The sequence below is a fragment of the Nanorana parkeri genome, unplaced genomic scaffold (assembly GCF_000935625.1).
Source record: "Nanorana parkeri isolate BGI_ZX_2015 unplaced genomic scaffold, ASM93562v1 scaffold1755, whole genome shotgun sequence".
Lineage (NCBI taxonomy): Eukaryota > Metazoa > Chordata > Amphibia > Anura > Dicroglossidae > Nanorana > Nanorana parkeri.
In genome coordinates, this window is record NW_017308023.1 from 161921 (window position 1) to 174124 (window position 12204).

General features: G+C 39.3%; 1 protein-coding gene across 1 annotated transcript in view; it reads left to right on the plus strand.

Annotated features, from left to right (window-relative positions):
• The window catches only part of LOC108799553 (teneurin-2-like), a gene marked incomplete at its 3' end in the record, with an annotated part of 264072 nt that overhangs the window by 154948 nt on the left and 96920 nt on the right, over nucleotides 1-12204 (plus strand). The window contains exon 4 of the mRNA XM_018571426.1: nucleotides 11128-11323. Within this exon, the coding sequence (XP_018426928.1) occupies nucleotides 11128-11323 (196 nt within the window). The remainder of the gene's footprint in view (nucleotides 1-11127; nucleotides 11324-12204) is intronic.

Here is a 12204-nt window from a genome sequence, read left to right on the forward strand (position 1 = left end):
CAGTTCCCCATCAGGTCCATCAGCAGAGGGCGGGTACAATGCTAATTTACTATTGGCTATTGCAAATTGAAATAGCCAATAGTATTGTACCAATGCTTTTCAATGGGAAAATGATTTTTTTTCCTATTCTGACATCGCTCGTGTCAGAATAAAGAAAAAAAGACACAGTAGTGTTTCTCTCCTGGGCGGCTGGGAGCGGAAGGCTCCCAGAGCGCCTGGGAGAGTTTTTTGTAAAAAAAATTTTTTACAGCAGCAGAGCCGCCGGACAATAGGAAACTATTGGGTGGAGCTAGCTGTCACTGCTTGTTACGCACAATCGTGGGCTATTTACTTTTTTCACTCTTTTTCTGTTCTGCTCGCTACCTCTAAGGTACCTCTAAGGACCTAGCAGAACAGCCGAGCCGAATGCCGCTCAGCGGCATTCGGCTATTCACTCACTGCTGTTCGGCATCTTTAAGAATAGCCCGGACAGCAGTGAGTAGCCTGCCGGAGGTTCGGCTCAGCCGATCCAGATGTTGGATCGGCTGAGTCGAACTCCTTCTGCACTTCGGGTCGGCCGACCCGAAGCCATGCGAAGCAAGCCGGTGTACGGCTGATTTCAGCCGATGTACGGCTGAAATCAGCCGTACCAGCCTGAAGTGAATAGCCGAACAGTGTTCGGCTCACTTCACTTCAGGTCGGTCATTCACGCGGCTGCCTACGGTGTTTTTTTATATTTTCCTTGCATATAATTGAGTATTCTCTGCAAAGTGAATTTCACCACATTCACTAAGCTAAGACAATATTCCCTAGCAAAGTGAAAGTTCCCCTGCAAGGGTAACAGTCTATTTGCCTTTAATAAATTAACCCCATAGGTCTTTCCTGGAATAAAAGGGTATGGACTTATATTTGCTTTTTAGCTTTGTGCTTTCCTCTTTCATTGTTGTCTGTTGCATTGTGTTGTGGTGTAGTTGAAATATATCATAAGTACATTTATGTAGATTGATGGGGTTTCATTTTTTTGTATTTATTTTAAGACCTGATTATTTTTCCACTGGGAAGCTGGTATATTCATACATTTTAATGATAAGATATTATCATGGCATAAGACATATTTACAGTGAGACCTGCCATGATAAGAAAAATGGCTATATGCTATATTAATAAGGTCTAATACTTTTTTAATATTTATCTATATGAACTGTGTGTGGTGCTGTCTATCCTTTTATAGGACGGTCTTGTCTATCGTCTGGTAATTAAGGTAATAAAGAGTCTTGATAGCATACTATCGGTGGTACTGTCTACTTAGTTTGATGTTATTATTGTGTTACATTGTTTTACTGTTGTAATTGTTACTGCAAATCACAGGCTTGTTATGTGATCTGATGTTAAATTGTCACAGAGACAATAAGGAAAGATCTCTTTAATGAAGCCCTGGATAGCAGTAGAAAATCTGTTGTATTTCTAATCCTTCCTCACTCCATCCAAGACTAAAATAAAATGTATTGGATGGATATTCATTTTAATGTTGCTATTTTTTGTACTGTGTAAAACATACAGTACATTTAAAAAAATAAGTAATTTAAAGTGGAACATCAGCTATAAGTAGCCCACCCCATCACTCCCTCACCCCCAAAATCCCCCAGGTGCTTGACAGGCTGGGCTCACTGGGGCAAAGGAAGGGCCTGGGGACAGCATTGGGAGCATGGATAGGGCAATTAAATCTTGGGTACTTCTTTTTAAATATGGGGGCAGCTCTCTAACCATGCTGTGTATTTAATAATATCTTATATAAGCTTTAACATGTTAAACTAATTTCAAAAGTCATATTCAATACTTTTAAATCTCTAACTTTCATTAAAAAAATACCTAGTGATCCTACCAGGAAGGTCCACTTCGCTCCACTTCACAGGTTCACTACATCTGGGTATATGGTGACAACGCTCTCTCCCTGTCTCCTAATTGTTCTCCTGCAATGTCAACCTGTCGCACACTCTGCTAATGTACATGGGAAAGTCTCCATTGCCAAAGCACCCTGCACCATCAGATAAATAAAATGATTTTTGGAACACATAAACACAATAACATTAAAAGAAAGAAAACCTTGTGTGACTACCAAAATAGTATGCATATCACATTAGTAATGACAACGTTATTGGCAAATCAATTAGCCTATAGATTAACTGTGACACTTGCTCTTCTCTTATAGCTAAGGAAAATTTTAATTGTAGAATTTTAAATAAAACAAGTTCAAATATCACTGTTTACTGCTACTGCAGGGGATTGTTTAGCCACTGTTAAATGGAAAAACATTGCCCAACAATCTCCAAAACACACTTTTGCTAACTAATTAATCTTCCACTTTCTTTCAAGTCTGGAGGAGGAGAGTGATGGATAATTGCTAATAATGGCAATGCAATTCAGTTGTGGCATTTTATGTTTGTGGAAGATCGTTCAGCCTTGCTGCTGGTAAATTCATACATTCTTAAATGGACTTATGCAGTGAATAAGCATGCAATCCAATGTAAATTGTGCAGATTATGCTTTCCTGCATTAACTGTGCAGATATAATATATATATCTGCATATGTATACACAATACACTCTCCACAAGAAATGCAATCAGAGATGAACAGTTACTGAATGCAATGACCGTTCATATCAGTACAATCTATAAAACAAAAGAAAAAAAGTCCCAACAGGATGACAATTAAAAAAGAGTCCCATAAACGAGTCATCACACTAGAGAATCTTCATCAATAGTTACACCCATGTGCACCAAGCTTTATTCAGCCAGGTGTATGTGCAACTTCCTCCACCTCAAATTGAAAATGATTATGAAAATGTAAAAAAAATGCTAATGTGACCAATTCCTCCTCATTAAGGGCTTGTTCACACCATTTTCTGGTCCAGATCTGGAGCAGGTCCGCAGACGCGGTGCTATGCGTGCAGTGCGTTTTTGACACGTTTTTTAAAAGTTTTTACCGCGTTCCAGGTTTTTTTGTGGAGTGGGGCTGTCAGTATGTTAGCTGCAGTGCGGTGCGTTTTTGGTGCGTATCTGGACCGGACAAAATGTGACATGCAGTATTTTCTCTGTCGGGACCGGAACTGTAGTCCATAAAACACATAGGGATACATTGGGATGCATTTTGGGTGCAGGAGCGCACGCTTCTGGTTCGGACACTGTGAACAAGCCCTCAAGGTGCCCATACAACATTATGAATATCGGCCAATTTTGTCATCCGATATTCGTACGGTTGTTGGGCAGTGTACATCTGCAAATACTGTACAATCGATCGACTTTTGACTAACCAGCAGGTTAGAAAACTTCGGTCAATCGTACGATTTTCGCAAGGTAGGTGGCGTTTCTGTACGTCAAAATTTGTATACGATCTACACTGCACATGCGTCGATTACCGCGTTTCATCCAGGTGCTCTCTTCTAAATATCGCTGATCCAACCTTGCGATAATCAGGGCAGGGTGGGGCCGCCGTACGAAAATCATACGACGTTTGATCATCGGTACGAACCGTCATTCATCATTGATTATATTTTCTGTGGAGTGTGTGTTGGATATATGCATATTGCATTATTGCATTATTGCATATTACATGTATTTTTGTTATTGTTGAACTGCTAGAGATTAATACTGTGCTTTATATATATCACATTTTTAATGGAAGTATACACTGTAGCAGTTATCCATTTTAGGTAGTTTATAAGGGTGGAAATTGTTACTTTAATTTGGGATAAAGTTATAATAATTTGATACAAAGAAAAAGATCAATCTCACAACATTTCAGTAGCATGACTGAACTGTTAAAAGTTAAAAGAGGTAAGGGTACACAACAATTAGGCCTGAATTAGGTCAATAAAGTTCCATTCTGCTATACATTTTACTACTGCAGTCACACTGAATGCCGTATCTCTTTTGTTTTGTAATTCAGATAATACAGATCAATGAATATTGCTGATTACACTAAAGGAAATCTTTTGGGTTTTCCACAGGAAAATGCTGAATGTTTCCATAGAATAGATGAAACATAAATGCTTGCTTTGACTTTATATTTCCACCAATCTTCACATACTCCTTTCTATTATACCTAAATCACACATTTGGAATTTCCAATGATAACGGTGCAATAAGTTCTAGCAATAGTACAAGATATATTAAAGGAGAACAAGAGAGATATATTAAAGGAGAACAAGGGTCATTTTTTCTTAACCCTTTCAGTGGGGCTACCCCCGCACTGCAAGGGTTGATTGCTTGTTTTGTTTTAGGTGCAGACATAACAAAGTTTTATTTCCCAAAGCTCAGAGCTGGCTGGCTATTACAGCACTCAGTTACAGAGGCAGAAAGGACTAGTCTAAGAGCCAGACGTCTCAGAGGATCAGGTGAGTATAACCCTACCTTTACAGCCCTCCCAATGCAAGGGTTAAGAATAATTTTCCCTGGAGTTCTTCTTTAAGATTGTCATGATGCTGCAACCACCTTTGTTGAGTTGCTCAAAGTAAACAAGAAACAATGAATGAAGAAGATGCTCAGGTCACAGGCATATTTAATGGACATGGACATTGTCCCTGGGTCCAGAAACATATGAGATCCATTGGTAGTCAATAGCAAACCAATAGAGCCTGGATAGTAGATGTCATAAAACTACTTGGGCATCTATTTGGCAAATGAGGTTTAATGTTGATAAATGTAAAGCTCTGCACTTGGGGACTTAAAACATGCATGTGTCATACCCTCTAGGGGTAGTTTGTTTGGGGGAGCCAATAGTGCAGAAAGATCTGGGTGTTCTGGTAGATCACAGAGCATGCAATGTCAAGCCACAGTTTCTAAAGCAAGCAAAATTCTTTCTTGTATTAAAAGGGGTATAGACTCCAGCCATAGAGACATAATCCTGCCCCTGTACAAAACATTAGTATGACCTCATCTGGAATATGCAATTCAGTTTTGGGCACCAGTTCACAAAAAGGATGTTATGGAACTGGAGAAAGTGCAGCGAAGGGCGACTAAACTCATAAAAGGCATGGGGGAGCTCAGCTATGAGGAGAGATTAGCTGACCAGAATTTGTTCTCTTTGGAGAAGAGGCGATTAAGGGGGGACCTGATCACCATGTATAAATACAAAAATGGTCCATATAGTGAGCTTGGTGCCAAATGATTCACTTTAAGACCACTGCAAAGGACATGCATGGGGCACTCTTTGCGTCTGGTGGAAAAGAGGTTTAACCTTTGCATACAGAAAGGATTCTTCACAGTTAGAGCTGTGCAAATGTGGAATAGAATCCCCCAGGAGCTAGTTCTGGCTAGTTCGGTTAATTGTTTAAAAAAACATCTGGATGTATTCCTAAATGCACAGGATATTACTGGATATTGAGTTCTTATAGGTATATTAAGCATCAGAGAATGTTGATCCAGGGAATATCCGATTGCCTTATGGGATCAGGAAGGATTTTTTTTCCCCCGTTGGAGCAAATTGAACCATTCTTTATAGGGTTTTTTTTCCTTCCTCTGGATCAACAGGGGGTAGCTGTGGGCATAGTGTTCTGTTTAGGCTTTTCTTCTCTTTTTTTTTTTTTCTCTGTATCTCTATAGGTTGAACTCGATGAACTTGTGTCTTTTTTCAGCCTGACTAACTATGTAACTATGTAACTATGTGTATCTTAAATTACTGAAGCCCAGCTGTAAAGTAACTATTGTTATAGGGATATACTTCTATTTTCCAAGCTAGCCCAGGGTAACATTTATTTTGTCTACTATCCCATAACTGACTGCTGCCTTTATAACAAATATTTAAATAATGTATGATACATGGGGACCTGTCAACATTAACCATCAGGTGGCAGGCAATCTGATGGCTAAAGTGTAACTATAGGAAAGTCATTTAACAGATTTTTTTTTAAAACAGTTTTCTTGTCTGTTGATGCTGCCAGTAGAGCTCCTTCGTTGAAAAAGCCAAAATGTCCAGCAAACGTTTCAGTTGCAGGGATTGAAACAAACCATATAACACTTATAGGGTGCTTACTATGGTCAGCTTTTATTCACAAAGTGTAATTATAGGCAAAATAAAAAATGACATATGTGATGCAGTCTGTCACCTTCTGAGCCCCCTCCATAACCATACCAGGTTATAACCATACCAGGCCACATGTCCTCAACATGGAGAGCCTTGCAAGAGTAAAAGACCCTCCTTGCAAAGCACTTTGTCCTAAGAATAAGGTGGCCCAACATGCAGTTTTTGTATGCTAATTAATAAGGGGTACACTTCACCTGGTGATGTAGATCTAGCATCAGCACAATGAGAAATAGCTGGCAAATGACAACTCCAGGACAGCGTCAAAATCCCTGGTGATCTCATTAACCAAATATGGTCATGACCAAATTTGTTTGCTCCCATTACCCAGGATCCCCAACCTGTTTATTTACATTACTGGGAGTTGCCATTTGTACTGGAAGTAGTACGAGTCATTTTGTCTGGTTAACATCGTCATGTATTGTTCATTAAGATTAATGTAAATCTACATTGCTGTTGGACAGGACTAATGCTGGATATACATTCGGGAACCTTGTTTATTTACTTAACTTTTTTCAAATAAAGGAATTTTTCTACAGTGTTTGTGTTATTATTTTAATTTGCTATCTTTTTTGTGAATGGGTAACAAGGGGTACTCCATGCTCATTCATATGGGAGGGCTGGATTTCTGGGGCCTCCTTATTTTAAAGGGGGCTTTCAGGTTTCAATAATTCTGTCCCCTAAAGACCCCCCACAAACCTCATGGGACACAAGATGTGGGAATGAGGCTGTTGTCCACCTCAAAAAGAGGTCAAGAAGCAGTGCAAGGGGGGAGGCTTCCTTCCGTGCCTTCCTTTTAAGGTACTCTCTCAGTGTTGAGGGAAAGTGCTGTGGTACAGTTCATTATTGAAAAAGGCTTTGACAGTTGACTGTTAGGCCTAATCATTACAAAGTGCCACAAAAGAGAGGCAGGGGGGAATTTATCAAAACTGAAGCAGACAGAAACTGGAGCAGTTGCCCATTGGAACGAATCAGCATCTTTCTTCCGTTTGCTCAGTTAGGATTTGAAAATGTGAAATCGAAGCTGATTGGTTGCAATGCAAATCTGCTTCAGATTTGGTCAGTTCCAGTTTTGATAAATCCCCCCCGCAATATATTACTTCTGTCTTTAACTCATTTTTGAGATATGGGTTTAAAAAAATGCAAAATTATTTTATCATATCTTATTTTCAGGCTCAGTACACAGCTTTGTGATTGAAAACTGAGGGTCATATATGATCATTGACCAGTAGCTTTCTAAGGACTCCAGGCATAAGAAAATATGTAATTGCATGCAATGGAAATGTAATGACATAGAAAATAGAGATCTTTCTGTAGTTGACCACTCTACATGGGCATGCGGAAATATTTTTAAGTGTACCCTAACCAGCATTAACTATGGAGAGGGTGTAGTTTCAAAAAGCATCAGCATAATGAATTGACAGCACTGCACAAACCACAATAATGTCTTTGCATCAGTGGTAGTTCTTCCTACATCTGGGAGCTGGTCTACAAGGAACAGTTTTGGAAATACATAGATTTGTGCCAGTGTCACCTTCAAATTCTCTATATTATTTGATAAAACAGTGCAGAGATTGATAATGGTTTCATTACTCAATATCCCTTCCCTGACATTATAGGAATAGTTATGCAATATTTTACAGATCCATTTTGGGGATTATTCATTGTAAAATCTAATGCACAGTTAGCAATGCATTGACTTCCATTTACTTGAACTGAAGCTAATGTATTGTTAACAGCACATTACTCTCATTCTTGTACTACTGAATGGAGAGCCAAGGCATATTACTAATATGACTTTTCTAATAGATTCATCATTCAGGCATGGCAACATGATACAGCTTTCCTGCTTTACATCTCAGACAAAAGAAATATTCAAAGCAGTTTTGCTATGTTTCACTGAGAAATTTGCAAACCTGTGAAATGGCTAATACATATAACAAAATATTCTAATATTAAAATAAAATACATATATTGCTACTAAAATCATAATCTGTAATGTTATACTAAGGGCCGGTTCGACATTACCCCGTTTTTGTTTTTTTTAAATAAACAATAATGCAAAAATGTACAGGAAACAAAACATTTCTATTTCACCTTGAGGCGAAAAAACAGATGAGATAAAATATGTTTAAAGTAGTATTAAACTCTCAAAATTGTTTTCAATAATGAATCCAGATCAAACAAATATACATTGGCCAGCAAAGCATTGCTTTACATTTTTGCCCAAACATCTACAATCATGTTTCTGAATAGCTGCTTCCAAGTCTCTCAGCTTCCCTAAACTTTCTGTCCAGTACAAGATCACAAACGACAGCAACTGTTCATCTACTAGCTTGGAGAAGGGAGGAGGGAGAAGAGGGGGCGGGGGGAGTAGCTTGATTTGCTGTGTCTTTGTGAAGATACACACAGCTTACTAGCACACACAAGGGTGACTGCATAGCTCTCTCTGCTTGAGAAAGGAGTCTCTCCAAAACAGGAAGTCAGGACCAGTGGTCAGGGGACCAGCTAATTCTGCAGGAAGCTAAAATGTTTAAACATCAAGGAACAGCATTCATTGTAACTGATTTAACCAGCTTTTGAAATAGATTAAAACCCCTTTGGCTTTAATAATACTTTAACTTGACAGAATGTTGTCTGTGCCTTATATTAGGTGATCTGCTCTAATTAGGGTATGTACACCACATCACCCTCCCTGTTGCCATAGTGTGTTTATGTTCTGGTCACCACTCTGGGAATAGCACTTACTCAGAACTACACTACACATAGATGCGTGTGTCATAAGAACAGTCATGTACACTAACAATTTGGTTTTAAACTTTTACTACTTTAGAGTGATCTAGCAAAGCATACTGTACTACAGCATAAAGTACAAATACAGGGTATTAATGCTACTGTTTACGGTACAAAGGTGCCTTAGACAATTGCTCTTCTGATATTGTGGCAACAGTTTGGGGAAAGCTCTTATCTGTTCCATTATGATTGTGTACCTGTGCCTAAAGTCAGGTTTGATGAGTGTGGCAGGGAAGACCTGGACAGAGCCGTGAAAACCTTTAGGATGAATTGGAATGCCAATTGAAAGTCAGTTTTTCTCATCCAACATCATCATCTGACCATTGTTGGCTGAATGTGCACAAATTCCCATAGACACACTTCAAAATCTTGTAGTAAGTCTTTCCTGAGAAGTGGAGGCTTTTATAGCTGCAAAAGGGAGTGGCACCATCTTTATATTCATTTCCCTGGTTTTGGAATGGAATGTTCATGGGATGGGAACATGCTATATATATTGCATATACATGCAATTTATAGCTATACAGTGGGTATACAAAAGAATCACCCCCTTTTAAAAAAATCACATTTTGTTGCTTTGCAGCGTGCATTGAAGACAGACACAGTTTTTGTTTTATCCAGCTGTATTTACTCAGTGCAAGTGAAAGATACAACCCCAACATGTCAGAAGGAAATAAAAAAAATCAAACACAGAATCACTGAGTTGGAAATAAGATCACCCCCTGTGTCAGTATTTTGTTGAACCGCCTTTTACTTTAATTACAGACTTTAGTCTGTTGGGATATGTCTCTACTAATTTTGCACATTTAGACTTTGCAATATTTGCCCACTCTTCTTTGCAGAACTGCTCAAGTTCAGTTAAATTTGATGGTGACCGTTTGTGGACTGCAGTCTTCAAGTCATTCCACAGATTTTCAATGGGGTTTAAGTCTGGGTTCTGACTAGACCATGCTAGGACATTCACCTTTTTCTCCTTCAACCACTGTTTGTTTTTTTGGCTGTGTGCTTTAGGTCATTGTCATGTTAAATAGGGTAAACCTACTTTCCACTGACAACTTTCTGGCAGAGGACAGCAGATTTTCCTCAAGAATGTGATGGTATTTTGCCCCATCCATTTTTCCTTCTATCCTGACAAGTGATCCAGTCCCTGCTGCAGAGAAACACCATCATAACAGGATATTACCACCTCCATGCCTTACTGTAGGAAAGGTGTTATTTGGATGGTGAGCTGTATTGAATTTCCGACAGACATATTGTTTGGTGATGAGGTCAAACAATTCCATAACACCATTGCCATGTGGCCTCAGAATCTTCAATGGTCATTTTGGCAAAACTCAGTCATGACTGCATGTGGCCTTTCTTGAGGAATGGCTTTTTTTTTCTTTCAACCCTCCCATACAAGCCACATTTGTGGAGAATTTGTGATATTGTTGTCACATGCAAACAATGACCACTCTTTGTCATAAATTCCTGCAACTGCCTCAGAGTTACTGTAGGTCTCTTGGTAGCCTCTCTGACCAGTTTCCTCCTGGCCCTTTTCTCCAGTTTGGAGTGACCTCCTGATTCAGGGAGGGTCTGTGTTTTACCAAATACCTTTCACTTCTTAATAATAGACTTCACTGTGCTTCTAGGCATTGATAAAGCATTTGGCATTTTTTTGTATCCATTTTCTGACTTGTGCCTGTCCACAACTTTATCGCGGAGATCTTTGGACAGTGCCTTGCCACCCATAGTTGATTAGCTTTACCTGATTGAGTTTACAAGTCATTTTAGGAGGGTGCGATCCTTTATCCAACTCAGTGATTCTGTTTTTGAAATGTTAAAAAAATGTTTGACATGTTGGTGTTCTATTTTTCACTTGGATGTTATAAGTTGCACTGAGTGAATACAGCCGGATAAAACAAAAGCTGTGCCTGTCTTCATTTCAGCCAGCAAAGCAACAAAATGTGATTGTTTTAAAGGGGGGGATTCTTTTCTATATCCACTGTATGTACACATACATGCAAGCATACTAAAAATGCTTTTAGTTTATAGTTAGCCTTCCCCCTGTGCTATGTTATGTGAACTCTGATGCCATGATGTAAACTTACTTTGTGGATTTCTTTCGAGGTAACTAAAGACACTAATTACTTCATCTATGTATATAATATTGCAACATATTCACATGTGATGACTTAAAAAACATGCATGGATGTATGGATGCATAATAATTTTATTTTCAGTTTTTAATTGCATTACCTAGTTTAAAACACAGTCTTTTTTATTGATATGCTTTTCAGTATGACTTCATGGAGCGTTTGGATGGCAAAGAGAAGTGGAGTGTTGTTGAAGCCCCAAGAGAACGTCGCAGCATTCAAACTTTGGTGCAGAATGAGGCCGTGTTTGTCCAGTATTTAGATGTTGGGATATGGCACTTGGCATTTTACAATGACGGGAAGGACAAAGAAATCGTATCTTTCAATACGGTTGTCTTGGGTAAATATTTATTTTCTATATATACTTCCTATGCAGCATAACATGACTTGTTACGTCTCATTCATACAGTGTAGAGTTGGGCCCTACAGAACCATGCAGCGTGCACGGCCCTATCGGGCCGTTCCTGGGAAGGACACGTGCTGTGTGTGATTGTATGCAGCAGCCTGTTCTTCCCTATGGGAGGACGCAGTATACAGAAAACATTCTTCACAGTTAGAGCTTTGAAAATGTGGAACAGACTCCCCCAGAAGCTAGTTCTAGCTAGCTCAGTTCATTGTTTGAAAACAAATCTGGATGTATTCCTAAGTGCACAGAATATTACTGGATATTACTGGAGTTCTTATAGGTATACTAAGCATCAGAGATTGTTCATCTAGGGAATATCCGATTGCCTTATGGGATCAGGAAGGAATTTATTTCCCCAGTTGTAGCAAATTGAACCATGTGTATAGGAGTTTTTTGCCTTCCTCTGGATCAACAGTGGATAAATTGGGGCATAGTGTTCTGTTTAGGCTTTTCTTTGTTTAATTTCTTTTTTTAATATCTCTATAGGTTGAACTCGATTGACTTGTGTCTTTTTTCAACCTTATTAACTATGTAACTATGTAATTATGTACACTCACTCGAGCTGCACATCCATGCGGGTGCAGTTGTTCTTGCTGTCTGCATCTGAGTACGGACACCCGCACGGATGTGCAGCTCGGGTGAGCGTACAACCTAGTACGGTCGCGTCCTTCCACAGGGAAGAACAGGCTGCTGCATACGATCACACGCAGCACCTGTCCTTTCAGGCAATGGCCTGATACGGCCATGCACGCCGCACGGATCTGTACGGCCCCACTCTATGCTATGTGAATGAGGCCTTAGGGGCCATTTAATAG